The 20355-nt window shown below is 39.7% G+C and overlaps 1 protein-coding gene across 1 annotated transcript in view; it reads left to right on the plus strand.

Moving 5' to 3' along the window:
• Positions 1–20355, plus strand: part of LOC135247989 (uncharacterized) — a 107820-nt gene that overhangs the window by 4845 nt on the left and 82620 nt on the right. Inside the window, exons 6-16 of the mRNA XM_064322073.1 lie at positions 127–159; positions 506–556; positions 1126–1228; positions 5152–5598; positions 6810–6861; positions 7327–7524; positions 7652–7684; positions 7999–8049; positions 8457–8516; positions 8756–8800; positions 16540–16654. Coding sequence (XP_064178143.1) covers positions 5521–5598; positions 6810–6861; positions 7327–7524; positions 7652–7684; positions 7999–8049; positions 8457–8516; positions 8756–8800; positions 16540–16654 — 632 coding nt within the window. The 5' untranslated portion in view covers positions 127–159; positions 506–556; positions 1126–1228; positions 5152–5520. The remainder of the gene's footprint in view (positions 1–126; positions 160–505; positions 557–1125; positions 1229–5151; positions 5599–6809; positions 6862–7326; positions 7525–7651; positions 7685–7998; positions 8050–8456; positions 8517–8755; positions 8801–16539; positions 16655–20355) is intronic.

Genomic DNA, 20355 nt, shown 5'->3' on the forward strand with positions numbered 1-20355 from the left:
CTTTGTTTTTTTTTTTCTCTTACAATGGTCAAAATTAGCTTCATATACAGCCCATATTCCCCATTGAAATGGCACATATTCCCAATATACCCAATATAATATCCTGTTTTTTGTCTTTTTTCCCAGACTTAACCAAATGCCCTGTAAAAGATGAAGAGAGTAAGTGAAGATATTATACGATCACCAAAATGATACACAGATCCACTGCACACATCCACACAATAGCATAAAATAATATGCAACACTTTTCCTATTATACTAATTCAAGGCAAAATATTTCAACAATTCATTTCTGTTTTATGTATAAAATAAATTACCAGAGTCATTTTCCTAATGCTGCATTTAAAACAAAAAACACTCTACAACTGGCACATTCCTTCACAACATATGAACAAAAGTTTAATTCATAACGTGGAACTGAAGTGATGAAACACCTAGACCCACCAGGTCTATTTTGCCCTACAGTTGAAATGCCAAAGAACTTAACTGATTATAACTGTTGCAGGCATTTCCATGGAAAATGAGGTCCACGCTGAGGAAACCAAGGGCTATGAAGGTAATACATTCACATCTATACTTTACAAAGGGTGAACAATATTAAAAAGATGTGTGATTTGTTCTCACAACCTTTGTTCTGTATCAAAACTGCGGTGGGTATGCCAGTACGGAGGACTGGTACAAGAACCAGACAGTGCTTGTTAATTTTTCATAAACAGTGCTTAAATAAACAACAATCTTGATATTTTTCTGTAAACAGACAAATTTAATAGATTTACTTTTTTTATTGCAGACTACGGGGGGTAGGGGGCAGTGGGAATTGTGCAGAAATCTGGTGCCAGAGTGATGCACTGGTTGCCTGCTTTGGAATATCAGGAGGTGAACATTTAGTCAAGGGGAAGAGTCATGTGCAACAGAGCAAAGCAGTTGTTCTTATGCAGAGCAGCATACTGTAACCAAAAGTGCAAATCTTTTTGCTGGGAAAGGTCAACAGTATGTATGCCCACAATGTCTCTGCCACTGTACTCAACTGAAGTCCCCTGTGATTGAGTGCATAAATGTTTTTTTTTTTTTGTTTTTTGTCCAAAGTGTGTCTTGTGGTATCTGACTGAAATGCCCTTGGTTCAGATTCCAGCATGACCCCACTGCAGATTGCGTTTGCTGTTCTTGCTGCCCTTCTTGTTTTTGGTGCCATTACATACTACATCTTGAAGGCCTGTCGAAAGCAGGGGTAAGCAATTCCATTCCTGCAGGGCTGGTATCTATACAGGTTTTCATTATCACCAGTTACACTGGCCAAATTTATTCACTTGTGATTTGGGGGGGGGTTGAGGGGCATGGATGTGAATGGTGTTTACATCATCTGATCCAGTGGTTCTCAACCTTTGTCCTGGGGACCCCCTGTGTATGCTGGTTTATGTTCCAACCACAAGTGCAATCCCAGAATTTTATCCTGTTCCTTTTTCTGAATTTATTTTCGTGTTTAGAGGGATTACTGTGTTTATCCTCTTAAACCACATCATATCTCAAATAGCTATGCATGCCATGCACCATGTTCACATTGTGTTTATTGTGCTGTATTGCAATCAGTTACATGAAAAGAAGTAGCGGTTTTCTTCACTGATCAAATTAAAAACTATTGAGTCAATAGGCTCCTAATTAGGTCCTTAATTCATTGATCAGCACAGGGAGCCACAGCTGGGAGGGACAGACCCACAGAGACAGCCCCTGGCACAGGACCAAAACGAAATGGAGCTGGAAGACAGGAATGATGCCTCAGTAGAGCCCTCCCCTCGGTCCGTGGAGACACAGGGCCAGGATGCCAGTGATGGGGCTGCAGGCCGAGGGGCTGAAGATGCGGATGGGGAGGGGGGTGAGGATGAGGATGGGGATGAGGAGGGGGATGGGGGTGGAGAGGCGGGTGAGAAAGGGGGTGAGGATGGGAATGAGAATGGGGATGGGGATGGGGATGGGGGTACAGAGGGGGATGAGAAGGGGGTGAGGATGGGGGTGAGAAGGGGGGTGAGGATGAGGATGGGGATTAGGATGGGAGTGGGGATGGGGATGGGGGTGAGAATGGGGATGGGGGTGAGGATGTGGGTGATGATGGGGAGGGGTATGGGGGTGGGGGGGTGAGGATGGGGAGGAGGATGGGGGTAGGGACGGGTGTGAGGATCGGGGTAAAGATGAGGATAGGGAGGGGTGTGAGGATCGAGGTAAAGATGAGGATGGGGAGGGGAATGGGGTGGGGAGGGGGAGGGGCAGGGGGATGGGGGTGAGGATGGGAGTAATGATGAGGATGGGGGTGAGGATGAGGATTGGGAGGCAGAGGGGTAGTGGCAGTGTTAGGGCTTTTATTTTGAAATCCTTATCCTAATTTGTGTCTAAATGTTAGAAAGTGGGGTTTAATTTTTTAAAAAATAAATCACTCAAAACCAACAACCTTGGAGACCGTGGATGATTGCTGGAATGTGCGTCAAAGCACCTACTTCCGCACCTGTAGCATATGGAAGAAAATAAAGTTCAAGAAGGTTTTAAGAACTCATCAAATTTAACAGATTTTAATTCTTTAACTGTAAATATATTTGACTTTTAACTGTGAAAATTTTTTTATTTATTCGCATTGAATTTTATAGTTTTGAATTCACATCTCAAAAAGTTAACCTCCCAACATTCCGATCAAAAAAAAAAAATAGCCAATGTTCCGTTTTCCAATGCCACAAATTCTGTTTTTAAGAGTCCAGTTTATAAAGAATCAGCTTGTAGAAATTCAATTTTAAAACACATACGGAACATCAGTATAACTGCACGTGCAGTATATGAGTGAAGCTGCAGCAGGTCTTTAGTCCTGGTTCTTACAGACGTTCTCACCTGAGCTCTTTGCTGCTTTGTGGTAGACGTCAGTTTGTTTCTCTCCAGTGTCGGGGTTGGTGTAGCACAGGTAGAATATGAATTTCTTGCATTAGTTCATTTAGTATTTGTCCATTAATAAATTTGTTTTATTAATCATTAAACTGAAATGATGAAACACCAGTGAATGGATCATGACCGTAAACAACAAATAAATTTATACATTCATGTTTTAGGGAGATTTATAAAAGTTATTAAAGTTTTTTTTTTTTTTGGTCTTTTTAAAAAAAAATAGTACATTTCAAAACATAGGCTGACACCAGTAGATGACCACCAAATTTGCATTTTAAAAAAAAAGTAACTGTTGGATATTCTAATTATTCCAAAATACTTTCTGATTCTTCTCCCAGAATCCATTGGAGGTGAAACCATTAATATTGTTGGGATATGTTTTATATTTACAAGTAGGAATTTGACAGATCATATCCAGATGCGTATAATGTATTTGGTGTAAATACGAACGGGCTGGTCTTCAGACTCATGACTCACTGGGTGCAAAGCACTGCTCAAGTGATTCTCATAAAGGACTCAAGACTCATATATTTAACATCAATTACGGTGTCATCGCTGAAGTGCTATGCTTCCAAGTTCAAGTAAGTGCAGCTCAGAGAAAAAAACAAAGAAGGAAATGATTATTTGTCAGGTGGTTTGCAAAACCTGGCATGGATATTAAAGCCTTACCAGCCACAGAAAGATTGACAGTGGCATGAATTCGATGACTATAGCCTTCACACCACACACCACAAACGTGTTTTCCTGAATCATGTAGCCTGAGATTTGATATCTTCAGAAATGTGTCCTCCTGTGTAATATTGTAATAAAGTTCAATGCGGTCGCTGTAGTCCGGATCCTCATCCTGCTTCTGCCTCTGATTGTTTTCAACACGGACATGCATATTTAACTAGACAAGAAAGCATGCCCTCAGCCAACCTAAGATGTGTAGCCCCGGAAGTAAGCTTGCACTGTGCATGTCCTCGTTGTTGAGTGCAAAACATTGAGCTCCCCATTAAACTGAATGGTGAATATCAGACTTTTGAAGGCTAAATAATCTTCCCTGACGATATTTTGATACCCAATTGAGGACTGTTACGTTTCATATTAAAAGCAGATTGAAAAATATGCATTATGTAATAAAATATGCACATTCAAAAAATTATTTTCCTAAGACGTTTGGACCAATGAGGTTTTTTTTTTTGGTTGTTAAATCACATGATTCTGCATTTTAATTCAATGGGCAGCAAGCTCTTTTGCCCTCAGCAGCTGTGAACATGTGCAGTATGTTTCCCGATACTTCCTAGGCTTCACTGACTGGCCACTCCTACCCTCTCCAGTTCCTGTGTACGCTCTATGATTTTCAAAGGCATAAATGACAGTGCTCCGCCTGATTTCTTTCCTCCACCGGTAAAGACTTACACTCTCTGGTGCCGCCATGTATTCAAAATGGAAGTTCAAAATGGAAGTGACAGGGCAAAACTGTGTGGGCAAGTGATGTCACTTTTGGGAATAACTGTGAATATCCGTGTTGAAATATTAAAAAGTATAAGATAGCACTTTAGACACTATTAAAATGAGACTTTAAAAAAGCAACGAAAAAATAAGAAAACACTCCGGAGGACGGAGTGTAGCGCAGTGGGTAAGGAACTGGGTTTGTAACCGAAAGGTCGCAGGTTCGATTCCGGGGTAGGACACTGCCGTTGTACCCTTGAGCAAGGTACTTAACCTGCATTGCTTCAGTATATATCCAGCTGTATAAATGGATACAATGTAAAATGCTATGTAAAAGTTGTGTAAGTGGCTCTGGATAAGAGTGTCTGCTAAATGCCTGTAATGTAATGTAAATATGAGTTTAATGAACTCATGAATAAACAATGAACTGAATGGACCGGTTGGCGTTGTTTGAAATGCTGAGAGTAGACAAGGCGGATCAATCAGCTGAGTGTGTTGTGTTTTATCTGGTAATACTGGACTCATTAGCATTTTATTTTATTTTTTTATTTTAACCTTTATTTACCCAGGGTACGTTCACTGAGCACGTGATGCTCTTATGCAGGAACGCCCTGCTTCACACTCATACACATTCACGCCTGGGATCTGCCCAGTACAACCATAATCCTCAATTGTTGGCCACTGAACAGCTCCACTAAATTATTCCATGTAACTATTTTGATGCTTGGTGGTGCAGTCACTTTGACTCATGATGACTGGCTGTTGTAGATTAACTTGATTTTATTTTCCTTCATTCAGAATGCTCACTATCTTCAGTGAAGGTACTGGGACAAAGGAGATTGATCTGGAAAAGAGGATCTGAAAGCAGCCCCAGTTCTTATCAGGGCAGACTACAGCACCCAGGATCAGGAAGAATGGAGAGAACCAGAGGAGAGAGGAGAGAGCCAGCTGCTTCAGATATCGAGCCATTTTCATTTAATATTTTGGGATGTATTTACAAGAAAAGAGATCCACATGCTTCAGATCTGGAGCCATTTTCATCAAACCTTTTGGGAGAATCTTACTGGAGGAGAGACCTGCCTGCTTTAAATCCAGGGTTGTTTTCATCAAAGATTGAAGGTTTTTTTTTATCCGTATCCAGAAATAAATGTATTTTTCCGGCAGGAGATGCAGCTTTCCACAGGTACAATGAACAACAGAGCAACACAATACAGCAATACAACACAAAAGACATCACAAGACAAGGTAAGAAAATAGGTGTAAGTAATTTAAAAGCTAATAAAAACACATTATTGGGAGAAACTTACTAGAGGAGAGCCACCTGCTTCAAGCCTTTTTCATATAAAATGTTGCAGATATGTGCAAATATGCAAATATGGATCTGGGACTACACAAGAATATTCCAACAAAATAAAAATAAAAAAACATTTAAGAAAAAAAAAAAAAGACTGGCAACACTAAAGCTACAGGAAATCTAATGGAGAGAAGGAAAAATGAAATCAAAATGTCCATTTTACTTAAACAGTAAAAGTATAATTTATGCCAATCCTCAAATATATGAAAAGTGTGTTCCAGATGAAATAGAAATTCATATTTTTTGCACTTTTGCCATGTTGGAAGCGAATGGGCTGGATTAACATTACGTAAATGGTAAATGGACTGCATTCATATAGCCCTTTCATCCAAAGCGCTTTACAATTGATGCCTCATTCGCCAGAGCAGTTAGGGGTTAGGCGTCTTGCTCAAAGACACTTCGACACGCCCAGGGCGGGGTTTGAACCGGCAACCCTCCGACTGCCAGACAATCGGTCTTACCGCCTGAGCTATGTCATCCCACGTATCACGCAGGTTACGTATCACGCAGGTTACGTATCACGCAGGTTACGTATCACGCAGAAGCGCTCATGCACAGAGGTTTGTGCGGGAGAATGTCCGTGCATAAGGTGAGCGGCGCTAGTTGCACTTATTATAAAGCTATTTGTGTAGTTATTTCTTTTTTCACTTTCGTATTTGAGTGAACAACAGCATCGTCATCCTCTATCGCAGTGTTTTTTTAAACTACGCATCGGGACCCAAGTGAGTGGTGAGTCCCGTAACGAGTCGGCAGTCAGCTAGGCTATGCTATCCTGTGTGTCTGATAGGTCCCTTAAACTACTACTTCTAATTCTGGTTCTAATATTAGAAGTGTTTATAATTTGGGTCCCAGTATTAGAGAAGTATATTTAATTTGGATCCCGATATTTAAAAGCTGTAGTTGGTATTTCATGTTCCGTATGTGGAAAGAATCAGATCTGACCGGGAGGCTAATATGCTAACTGCTTTGTCTCCTACGGTTAGGCCGCAACTTTTTGTTTATACAGTTATTGATATCGTCGTCTTTATTGACGAGTCGGCAGTCAGCTAGGCTATGTTTTGTACTTTCACAAGATTAATTAAGCGCAAATTTTCTCTTGCAGAAGATGATGCTGATTTTTTACCTTCTCTTGCGGATTTATTTTCAGCACATCGGTAAGGTTTGATTTTTTTTTTTTTCCTTAATTTGATTCAGAGTGACTAGAATTATATTAACCATTTAAGAACATTTTCTCATTTCAGTCAGATGAAATGTTTTCAATTTTTAATCCGTTCTCTGATTCAGAGTAAAAGAGGCTTGGTGTTTGACTACATGAGACCAGGTGGTCCAGCGGTGTGTCTCCCCAAAAGTTAAAAAATGAATCTTATGCCTATGGAATTGATTCTGTTATTTCCATTTACACCATAACATCTGATAATTATCACAGTCACCTCCAAAACTGCAGGCACCCATGATAAAAGGGAGCAAAAAGGCTGTATAAAATGGCACGAGTTGTACTCAACGTGTTATGCTCAAACACAGGAAAGAACATATTTAATTCAAATAAAATTGTTGAACATTTTTTGGAACAATTATTTATTAATAAATAATTGTGTGTGTGTGTGTGAACTCTATTTCAGGTGCAGAGGCTGTGTACTGTATAAAGGAATTGCAGTGCAATGTCACTGAGTGCTTTAAAATGAGGGACTCAGAAAACGCCGTTTGCAGCTCCATCCAGCAAACAGAACACTGTAGTATGAGTGGAACCCGCATCAAACTGGAATGTGAGGCACAATTAACATGCTTCTGCAATGAAGAAGGTCCGTTTGAACTGGATGGTAAGATAAAAGTGTGATGCTGGCTGTACGTAAGAATGGGCTGAGAAGCCATTTAATTTCCCCTTAGAAATGGCACATATTCCCAATATTCTCAGTATAATGTCCTGTTTGTTTCTCTTTCTCCCAGAGTTTCCTGAGATCCCTGTAAAAGATCAAAGTAGTAAGTGAAAGCAATTTACATTCACTAAAATGATACACACATCCACGCAATCGCATAAGAATAATACATGCAACACATTTCCTATTCTACAAAATTATGGCAAAATGTTTCAACACTATTTGTTTTGTGTATAAAACAAAATTCCAGAGTAATTTTTCATAATGTTGCATTTAAAATAAAATCCATTCTACAACATAAAGAAGTTAAATTCGTGATGTGGCACTGAAAAAGAAGACGCCTAGAACCACCAGGTCTATGTTGACCTACAGCTGAAATGCCAAAGAACTTAACTGATCATATTCTAACTGTTGCAGGCATTTCCATGGAAAATGAGGTCCATCCTGAGGAAACCAAGGCCTATGAAGGTAACACATTCACATCTATACTTCAAAAAGGGTGAACAATATAAAAAAGATGTGATTTGTTCTCACATCCTTTGTGCTGTATCAAAACTGCAGTGGGTATGCCAGTACGGAGGACTGGTACAAGAACCAGACAGTGCTTGTTAATTTTTCATAAACAGTGCTATATATAACTGTAAACAGATGAATTTAATAGATTTGCTTTTTTATCGCAGACTACAGGGGGTAGGGGGCAGTGAGAATTGTGCAGAAATCTGGTGCCAGAGTGATGCACTGGTTGCCTGCTTTAGAATATCAGGAGATGAACATTTAGTCAAGGGGAAGAGTCATGTGCAACAGAGCAAAGCAAAACTGTACTCAACTGAAATGAGACATTATCAATGGACTGCAGCAGATTCAATGTTGTACAGGTGACCTATCCACACCTGAAGTGCCAGAGAGGAACAACACCAACAGGACCGAGTCATCTGGTAAACCTTTGGATTTTTTGTGATTTTTTTGCATCAAGTCACCTGTTTGGTTTCTACCGGACAATAAATGCAAAAAAAATAATATATTTATATCTATGCTCATGAAACACGTGAGCATTGCTCTCAGCTATTGTGCTGTATCAAAACTGTGGTGGGTATGTATGCCCACAATGTCTCTGCCACTGTACTCAACTGAAGTGAGACATTATCAAATTATCAGTGCATTCAATGTTTCACAGGCGACGTGTCAGAGGGGATTAACACCAACAGGACCGAGTCATCTGGTAAAACTTTGGATTTTTTATATTTTTTTTTGTAGCAAGCCACCTATTTGGTTTCTACCAGACAATAAATGCAAAAAAATTCCCTTGTTTTATTTCTGTGTTCAATTTAGGGATAAGAATTAATGACACATTTTTTGTAAATGGTAGCTTTTTAGTTAAACAGCGCTATTAATTTGTCCCCTGTGATTGAGTGCATGTTTTTTTTGTCCAAAGTGTGTTTTGTAGTGTCTGACTGAAATGCCCTTGGTTCAGGTTCCAGAATGACCCCACTGCAGATTGCTGCTGCTGTTGCTGTTCCTGCTGTTGTTGGTGTTGGTGCGGGTGCCATTGCATACTGCGTCTGGAAGGCCCGTCAAATGCAGGGATAAGCAATTCCATTTCTACAGGGCTGGTATCTATACAGGTTTTCATTATCACCAGTTACACTGGCCAAATATATTGACTTGTTTGGGGGGTGTTGAGGGGTTGGGGGGGGCTGGGGGGGTGGGAGCGGATGTGTGGATGCGAATGGTGTTTACATCATCTAATCCCATGGTTCTCAATCTTTACCCTGTATATGCTTGTTTATGTTCCAACCACCAAATGCAATTACATAATTTTATCATGTTCATTTATAATTCTTAATTAGGGGCTTTTCAGGTTTAGATGGACTACTGTATTTATCCTCCTAAACCACATCATATCTCAAATAGCTATGCATGCCATGTCCCATGTTCACATCGTGCTTATTGTGCTGTATTGCAAGCAGTTACATGAAAAGAAGTAGCGGTTTTCTTCACTGATCAAATTAAAAACTCCTAATTAGGTCCTTAATTCGTTGATCAGGCACAGGGAGCCACAGCTGGGAGGGACAGACCCACAGAGACAGCCCCTGGCACAGGACCAAACTATAATGGAGCTGGAAGACATGAATGGAGATGGGCAGGGGGAAGGGGAGGGGATTGGGCAGGGGGAGGGGGAAATTTGGCACAGCTGTATATAAATAGTAGAAGGGGGTTTTTCTTTTATTTTTTTATTGTTTAATAAATCATGTAAAATTGACAGCCTTGGACTCCGTGGATGATTTCTGTAATGTACATCAGAACACCTACTCCCACACATCAAATGTAATGGATTTTTCAGTATATATATATATATATATATTATATATATATATATATATATATATATATATATATATATGTGTGTGTATATATCAGTCAATTTATCAATCAATATATTTGACTTTTTCAACTGTGAACGAAATATTTCATTTAATTTATTTGCCTTTAGTTTTATAATTTTGAGTTCACATCTCAAAAAATGAACCCAAAATTCCAATTTTAAAAAACTAGAAATTCATGTTCCATTTGATGTTTCATGTTCCATGAATAAAAAATTTAAAAATATATTTAATTAATTTTTTTTAAAAGTTGAATTTGTGGGCAGGCAGTACAGCCCTAATAGTATTTCAGGCAAAGTGTTGCACAGTTTAAGCCTGCAGTGAAATCTTTTGGGAAACTCAACAGGCTTTGTGGATCGATAGGATCTGCATTACCTGCTGGAACCCTGCATGTTTTCAGTCTTGGGTCTGGTGGTAGAGCCAGTTTTTAGTCTTTGCGTAAGTTTACCTGCACTGCCAGGGAGGAGCGGTTTTCAGCCTTGCTCAGTGACACTTTGACACGCCCAGGGCGGGGATTGAACCGGCAACCCTCCGACTGCTTGACAACCGCTCTTACCTCCTGAGCTATGTCGCCCCAATTATTATTATATAATAATATAATATAATCAATATGCGTATTCATACTTACGTACATATTTGCATACATACATACAGGCTTCCATGTATAAGGTGTTAAGACAATCGGGTGGTCTAAGGACTCATGACTGAGCATAGCGTACCAGCCACAGAAAGTTGGACTCTGCCTTGATGTTTATGACTATGGCCTTCCACACATCACAGAGATTTTGTCCATGTCGTCCTGAACCATGCAGCCTGAGTTTCCGCATGCGTCCCCCTGTGCAATGTTGTAATTCAGGTCTGTGCGGTTTCTGTAGTCAGGATCCTCCTTCTGTTTCTGTCATTTCCAAAGGCGTATATAATGCTCTGAAGGCCACTTTCATTTCTCCACCAGTTCAGACGGATGCTCTCTGGTGCCACCATGTGTTCAAAAAAAGAAGTGATGGAGATAGCCTGTCTCTTGCTGGTAAGGACCGGTGACTTTTGGCTTGGGAATAACAATAGGAAGCTCTGTGTCAAAAAAAAAGGTCAAAAAGTGTGTTCTCATAAATACTAATCTTGCAAGTGGCTAGTCAATGATGCTTATTATTTTTACTCACACACAAAATAATTACCAACGTTAGGAGCAGCATAAGCTATTTCAAATGATGCGAATTATCACTGATCAACTGTGTTCTAATTTATATTTCTGTTTCTGAGTTTCTGCTCACATGAAACTTCATCCTACCAAATGACAAGGTTTAAAAGTGCCCATAATCGCCAAGTTGTATGCATTGCTACATTTTCCAAAATGCAAATTTACTATTTCAATTTAATTAATTATAATTGTATTATGCTTATTCAAAATTCATATTAAAACAAATCAAGAAAAAATATGTCTTTATCCCAGACAACTTCATTATCTCTCGAAAATATTTCTTGGCCCCACACTCCTGCCAGACTTCCCTGTTCAGCAGCATCTGGGGACCTGGCACACCCCCACCCCCCCGAAGGGACATTGCCCATATTCTGATGTAGACTGATGACTGGCTTCTTCAGATTGCACCATGGTTCCCCTGACTGACTATATTACCTTTATTTTTCTCTTTCTTTCTTTAGATTTCCCTTTGAATCGTGGTATAGCTAGTGTGGTGCCAGGAAGGTAATTGGGGAGCTGTCCACTAGAGGGAAGCACTGTGGCTCATTAGCTAACGACTGGGCCTAATTAAAAGACCTGATTGTATGCTCTGGGGAGGAGGGATTTTGGATTTTGTGTATGGTCTTGCAGTGGGTGTTTGCTTTCTCTTTGGGATTTTGTATTTTTGCTGGCTTCTTGAGGAAGTTTTGGATGCCTGAGTGGTTAGTCTGTGGAATAAAGAACTACTTTCTGTAGGTAGTGAAACAACTGAAACATATTTACCTCAGCAAGTACTTGCCTGGACTGGTTGGTGGTTTCACAATTGCTGAGTCAACCAAGAGAATGTAAAACATTCCCTAGAACTGAATAATCAGCTTTGTGTTGGGTGTGTTGTGTTTTTCTGGTTAAACTGTCATTTGGATTTTGATGCTTGGTGGAGCAGTCAGACTTTGATTCATGACTGGCTGTTGTAAATTAACTTGATTTTATTTTCCTTCATTTCAGAATGCCCACTATTTTCAGTGAAGGTACTGGGACACAGGAGATTGATCTGGAAAAGAGGATCTGAAAGCAGCCCCAGTTCTTATCAGGGGAGACTGCAGCACCCAGGATCAGGAAGAATGGGGAGAACCAGAGGAGAGAGGAGAGAGCCAGCTGCTTCAGATATCGAGCCATTTTCATTAAATATTAAATATTTTGGGAGATGCCAGAGGAGAGACCCGCCTGCGTTAAATCCAAGGTTGTTTCAATCAGAGGTTCAGAAGATCATCAAACAAGGTTTCTTTACTCGTGCACAAGGATAAAAAAAAAATATTCAGCGCTCAAGAGTTTAAAATACAAACAGGAAAGTGTCTTTTCTGCTGTTTTAGCACAGATTGGCATTGCACACACAGGTGCGGCAGTGGCCGAAAGCCGTTGCTGCTGCTGCTGCTCCATTGACTATATAGTTTACACAGTACCGTCTTCCTATTTTTCTTCTCTATCTGAGATTCCGACAGAAAGAGGAGGGCTAACATGAAAAATATCTCCAAAAGAATCCTGTTGGAGTTTTACAATGTGTGAAGCTGCATGATTCCCAGTCTTTGCAGAATCTTAAGATGTGTGCACCTCTAGGAGTAAAACCCTTGACTTGGACAGATTATTGTTAAATGTGAGTGAGTGTATCAGACTTTAGTCGTCTTAAAGTCTTTGGGCTGTGGGAGGAAAGTAGAGCACCCACAGGAAGCCCACGCAGCCCCGAGGAGAACATGCAGGCTCCGCCCGGAAAGGCTCCGGCTGGGATTCGGACCTGGGACCTTTGTGACGCCCCACTGCCCCGCCACGTCTGACGTTCCATTTGGTCTGGAGTCAATGACGCTGTCCTCCTCCCAAAATTACACACCGCAAAGGATGAAGCCTGAACACATGCTGGAGTACAGGTCCGAAAATAAAACTGAACACTTTCTCTTTTTGGCTAGCTCCAGATTTCTGAATCCCTGAAATTTGTAGTTCGTTCGAAACAAAGATCTAAGATTCACAGGAAAGTGTGCTTCCGTTGCGATGTACAACGCATGAGCTCACAAGGGAAGCTTCGAGAACAGGGAAAGATTCGAGAAACGAGCATCGGAGTGTCAATGCACACGCTAACCCACAACGAGTAGCACCCACGTGAAGTACAGCTATTTTACTCACGCTACACCTTAGCAATGGTGAAAAGGTGAGTCTCGCAAATTTTTATTATTGTAAACATTTTACACTGTTTAACTTTTATGTGTGGCTTAGAAAATGCATTACCGTCCTATATCAGTGATTCTTAAATTTTGGGTTGGTAGTGTATGTGGTGGGGCCCAGAATGAGCCTGTAGCCCACTAGGATATGCTTGTATGTGATGGGGATGATTCCCTGAAAGGTATTAAAATAACTTTGGTCCTGATATTGAAGAGTATTTCTAACTTTTTGTACCAATATTTTAAAAATTTAAGCAGATGCCGAGACATCTATACCTTTACATTTAATGTGAATGTGAATAAACACATTTACACAACTGGTACGGACTTGTAAGCTAAACGAAAACAAAATGGATGCCAGAACATATCCAGGTTGTTGCCACAACCTTGTGCTTTCACTCGACTAATTATGTGTTGATTTTCTGTTGTATAACAGAAAGATGCTCGTTTGGGGATTTCTCCTGGTGATTAGTTTTCAGAGCATCGGTAATGTTTGATTTTATCTTTAAGTAATATTCAGTGGCTGGAGTTATATTGAAACCATATAGGAACATTTTCTCATTTCAGTCAGATGAAATGTTTTCTTCAATTTTTACAGTAAAAGTAAAAAATAATCTTAAGATTATGCTGTTGATTCTGTTATTTCCATTTACACCATAACACCTGATATAATTGTTATACAGTCATCTCTAAAACGAGCATGAAAGGCTGTATAAAATAATACAGGCTGCATTTGAGCTACATTTAATGCTCAAAAACATGAGAGAAAATCTTTCATTCAAATAAAATGGCTGAGAAAACATTTTTGTAACAATAATGTGTGTGTGTGTGTACACATTTCCTCAATTTCAGGAGCAACACCTGAGATCTGTAAAAAGCAATCGCCGTGTGATGCTCCTGAATGTTTCGAAATGAGGGGGTCACCAGAACCAACTTGCACCTCCACCAATCAAACACATCTCTGCAAAATTGACAGCAGCTGCATTGAGTATAATTGTGATGCAGATTTAAGCTGCAAATGTAACGGACGTCCATTTGAACTGGCAGGTTAGATATCAATCTGATACCAGCCATGCTTTCCCATTCTGTTGGGCTTAGAGGCTGTATCATTTCTGTACTTTTTACTGGAACTCCTCTGTTAAGGGATGCTGGTAATCAGACGTGGGTAACCCGGCTTCAAAGAGTAAAAAGACTGACCATGTATTTGCTCCACCAACATGCACTAAACCAGCTGATTACAATAATTAGTTCTATCATACTGAAGAGTTATGCTAATTAGAATCAGCTGGTTTAGTGCATGGTGCTGGAGAAAATACACGGTCAGTCTTTTTTACTCTTTGAAGCCGGGTTACCCACGTCTGCTAGTAATGAAAACATTTCTTACTGGTCTTTATTTTTCTTTCATTTTGGTTCGGATTCTATTAACATTTGTCCTTAACTTTGTGGAACAATTTAAAGCAAGTTTATTTTTATTTATTTATTGTTTGGCCAATTCAGCAATCAAAAGAAACTTCCCAATCTGAGTCTATGAAGAAAAGGTATAAATTCTTGCATTTAATTGGCAGTCATTGGCCATTAAGAACATCTGCTGATTGAATCCCAGTCTTTTTTTTTTTTTTTCTCTTACAATGACCAAAATTAGCTTCATATACAGCCCATATTCCCCATTGAAATGGCACATATTCCCAATATACCCAATATAATATCCTGTTTTTTGTTTTTTTTCCCCAGACTTAACCAAATGCCCTGTAAAAGATGAAGAGAGTAAGTGAAGATATTATACAATCACCAAAATGATACACAGATCCACTGCACACATCCACACAATAGCATAAAATAATATGCAACACTTTTCCTATTATACTAATTCAAGGCAAAATGTTTCAACACTTCATTTCTGTTTTATGTATAAAATAAATTACCACAGAGTCATTTTCCTAATGTTGCATTTAAAATAAAATCCATTCTACAATTGGCACATTCCTTCAGCAACATACGAACAAAAGTTTAATTCATAACGTGGAACTGAAAAGATGAAACACCTAGACCCACCAGGTCTATTTTGCCCTACAGTTGAAATGCCAAAGAACTTAACTGATTATAACTGTTGCAGGCATTTCCATGGAAAATGAGGTCCACCCTGAGGAAACCAAGCCCTATGAAGGTAATACATTCACATCTATACTTCACAAAGGGTGAACAATATTTAAAAAAGATGTGTTATTTGTTCTCACAACCTTTGTGCTGTATCAAAACTGCGGTGGGTATGCCAGTAAGGAGGACTGGTACAAGAACCAGACAGTGCTTGTTAATTTTTCATAAACAGTGCTTAAATAAACAACAATCTTGACATTTTTCTCCTGTTATAACTGTAAACAGATTAATTTAATAGATTTGCTTTTTTATCGCAGACTACGGGGGGTTGGGGGCAGTGAGAATTGTGCAGAAATCTGGTGCCAGAGTGATGCACTGGTTGCCTGCTTTAGAATATCAGGTGATGAACATTTAGTCAAGGGGAAGAGTCATGTGCAACGGAGCAAAGCAGATGCTCGTATGCAGAGCAGCATACAGTAACCAAAAGTGCAGATATTTTGCTGGGAAAGGTCAACAGTATGCATGCCTACAATGTCTCTGCCACTGTACTCAACTGAAGTGAGACATTATCAATGGACTGCAGCAGATTCAATGTTTCACAGGCGACCTATCCACATCTGTGTCAGAGAGGAACAACACCAACAGGACCGAGTCATCTGGTAAACCTTTAGATTTTTTATGAATTTTTTGCATCAAGCCACCTGTTTGGTTCCTACCAGACAGTAAATGCAAAAAAAATTCCCTTGTTTCATTTCTGTGTTCAGTTTTGGGATAAGTATTAATGACACATTATCTTTGTCTGTTAAAGATGAAATTTAAGTATAGCACAATCGCATGACCAGGCTTACAGTGTAAAAAAAACAATAAAATAAGCAACTGCAGCTCCCAATGCGGGAAAGATAGAGACCATCAGAGCTACTACCTTCCCTGGTCTCTGTGAGGAGGTAGATTTTCCCCTTTTTTGTAAATGGTAGTTTTTTTGTTAAACAGCACTATTAATTTGTCCCCTGTGATTGAGTGCATAAATGTTTTTTTTGTTTGTTTGTTTGTTTTTTGTCCAAAGTGTGTCTTGCAATATCTAACTGAAATGCCCTTGGTTCAGGTTCCAGCATGACCCCACTGCAGATTGCTGCTGCTGCTGCTGTTCCTGCTCTTGTTGCTCTTCTTGTTTTTGGTGCCATTACGTGCTACGTCTGGAAGGCCATACGAAAGCAGGGGTAAGCATTTCCATTCCTGCAGGTCTGGTATCTATACAGGTTTTCACTATCACCAGTTACACTGGCCAAATGTATTCTTCTTCTTCTTATTCAAACATCTGATTTGGAAGCTCAGAGAAACCTCAACAGAATGTCCATTTTTTACTTAGAAATTCCTCAATTTTTTATAGGATCCCTAAAACAAAATGAGCGCACCTATATATATCTCTGACCAGTACTGGCCAAGCTGTCCCTCAAGATAGCCAAAGGGACCCACAACAACTCAATATGTAAACAGTATAACTTCTGCCCAGCACACTGCCAGTGGCAAGCTATTGTGACAACCGAGAAGCATTTTAGATAATGAAATTACATTTCTAACAGTATATTGGTTGTTAGGCTTGCATAAAAGGACATGCATTGTTTCTCCTGCGTAAGGAAACTATAACTTTTACAACGTGTGTATGCTCTCTCAACATTCCTGCGACTTTATGCCTACAAAGTTTGTTTTACAACAAAAATGTATTTTTCAATGTCTAATCTAATTAGCTGATTTGTCATTTAGAGGTCTTGAAAGAAATCACCTGTCTGAGTGAATATTTTTGAGGAGGACAGTGAAAACATGTTCAATGGAGGATTTGATCCTGTTTGATATTGGTGAGCAACTAAATACATTCCCAAAATATATTTTTTAAATTATTCAGTACGCTCATAAATGAGGAATAGGCATGCTGAATAGTAATAAAAATATTTAGAGTATATGTTGATGAAAGTGGCGTATTTGACATAAACTTTAATCGATCAAACTCAATCAATGGATGAATAAACTAGATAGCTAATGAGTTTATTTTCTACAATTTTTCAGACCTGCCGGAGGTAGCAGGGGGAAAGCAAGCTACTACTTCTTCCACGAGCATATAGTATAAATTATATGGATTTTTACACCTCTAATAACTCATCATATCCTTTGGTTACCAAGTGTCCATATGTTTTTTTTTATTTTTTATTTTTATTTTTTAAACCTGCTGACACATAGCTCAGAAAAACAATGCAGAATGGTTGTATTGTCTTCAAATTAAAAAAAAAAAAAAAAAAAAACTTTCGCTTCCAGTGTGTTTGAGCTTCTGTTACTTTATTTCAGTGATATTTCAAGAAACTCTGACTTTTGGAAAACAAACTCCAATGGGTTACCTTTCAGAAGAGACCAGTATTATGCATGTAGTCAAAAGGGTTCAAGAATAGTTATCATTTTATTTTGGGTATGCCATTTTCAGGCTTGTGTTAAAGAAGGGTGAAACAGAAGAGGTTAAAAAATATTTAACTTCCTTTTTTAGACTATATCAAGTATTTCAGGTTATATGTATTCACACGTCTTCAGAACCACTTGAAAAAAATTAAGAACTCAGCACTGAGGCTTTAGGTGATAATAAGAAATGAGATATATTTTAATAGATTGTGTTGTAGTTTCTGTGAAAAAGAAAAGAACTATTGGATATACGTATTACAACTTTCTGTTTGTTTGTGATAACCCTGTTGGACTGCACTTTCTGTCATCTTTTCTCAAATAAATAAAATATTAAAAAATACTTTAAAGTTTGCTCATTTATATACATATATATGTAGATTAATTTTCCTGTTGAGCTCAATGGAAAAAATATTCAGGAGAAACAATGCTTGTAGAATCTACTGCATATCTGGCAGCAGCACGGTGGTTTGAGGCTCATTTGATACCTTGGACCCTTGATGACTTAAAGCCATTTAGCCAACAAATGTGTTCCATACTGTATCAGCATAATTACCAGCTGAATCTAAACCCCAATTCCCATAGAGATCCATTTAATGCAAAGAGTTGTTGTATCGCTTGTAGGACAACCTGAAAATAAGATATCCAGACTCTGATGATGTTGATAGGTCACAGACATCAGGAAGTCAGGCATGCAAATGATGCGCAACCAAATACAAAACATGACTCTTTTATTTGACATTATGTTAATTTGTCTACTGTGTAAGTGAATTTCCTTGTTTCTAGCTTTTCCCCAAACAGTTCACTGCGGCAAAAGTAAACGAGCAAATGGTGGCACAGGAGGTCTCAGGAGTGCAATGGTTTAAATCTTGCTAATTTTATGATCAATGATTTGTTGTTGAGATCATTAAAAGCTAAATATTTTCCCATTTTTTTTGGCCAGGAGTGTATATATACACTTTTTTTTTTTTTTCAAATACGGTGCCAAAAACATGGCTGCGTATCTCCAATTCCAACTCCAATTTGGAACGTCCAAATATTACAGTGGTGTTCTTGCGCGAGCCCCGCTGCTTATTCGGGACGTAAGGAAACGAACTTGTTATCGACCGGTGGGTGCGACCGGGTCGCACAGCTTCGAGTGGGCGCATTCTTCGCCCCGGCTTACATTGTGTACCCAGCGTTTGCATAGCACACACAGCTTGGTGCTGAGTCGTATGCTTGCGCCGCGGGGCCCCGGACGCTGGCTACGTTCCCTTGGGCCCCCGGCACCCGAGGCTTGGGATTTGTTTATAACTTGAGGGAAACGCAGAGTTCTGAAAACAGGTCAGTGTGCCTGCATGTCGATGACGTCACAACATCTCCTGCATTTCAGTTCATGTCATTCACAGTCCGCCACGTTTATCGTATCACGCCCGGTTATTTGCATGCACATACGTACAATGCCTTCTTGGTCAGCCCAGTTCCAAGGGGAGCGTGTGGGAGATTTTTATGACACGAAACCAGCCCATTTCCTGTCCGTTTGTTCTTCCAGGCCACAAGTGTTGGCGGGATTAAAAGGTTGCGAGACAGTCCCACAGTTTATTTTGTCTACTTGTCTTTCCAGATGACTTTTATGCCCCCCATCCTCCCTCCTCCCCCCCTCTCCCACCCTTATCTCCTGGAAATATGCCTTCCCAACTGCTGTGTATAACCTGTGTAAATTTACATCCTTCTGCAGACCATGGACAAGCTCGCACAGAATGGAGTTGGCAGAGGGACCTTCCTTTCATACGGGGCTTTAGCTTGTACCCCACAGGAGCTCAATTGACCCCCGGGGGGGGGGGGTGGGGGGGGATTTCTAGAGAGTTATGAAACGCAGTAGGTGACGGAACCCTCTCACACCCTGGCCAATCCAATCAGCTGCCCTATGGAGCTATCAGCCTCAGTCGAGGCAATGGCGTGCTCTGGATTCAGTCCAAGGCTGTGAGGCACATCCATGCACCACAAAATGGCGTCTCAAACAAATGAGCCATCCAGCAGCCTGTGGGATTGTTTTGCATGTACTGGCCCTAGTGCTCTTGTTAAAGTCGGTAGAATAATAAATGTCAGCAAGGACCAATCCTTTCCAAAATACAACCAAAAAATTCACATCCCAAAATTACCATTTTTGCTTGAGTGGCCACGTCAGACGCCACACTGAACACAACAGAAAATGCATGGTTTAAATTGAAGAGAGCAGTCTACAGATGGGAGGATCTCAAGAATCGTGAAATATTTTGTGTGTAGGAATAGTCAAGGATGCTACCCAGTATGTTCACTGATCTTATTAGTGAAGACTTTACAAAGTTTACAAAGGGTTTACAGAGTAATGAAAACAGGGCTGCCAATAATTTGACACCTCTTTTTTTGGAAATTAAAATTATTATTTTAATTTCACGCTCCAATGTTTATCGAAGGTTAATAACGTTATGTTCGTATTTATGTTATTCATGCCCTATTG

The sequence above is a fragment of the Anguilla rostrata genome, chromosome 1 (assembly GCF_018555375.3).
Source record: "Anguilla rostrata isolate EN2019 chromosome 1, ASM1855537v3, whole genome shotgun sequence".
NCBI classification, from domain to species: domain Eukaryota; kingdom Metazoa; phylum Chordata; class Actinopteri; order Anguilliformes; family Anguillidae; genus Anguilla; species Anguilla rostrata.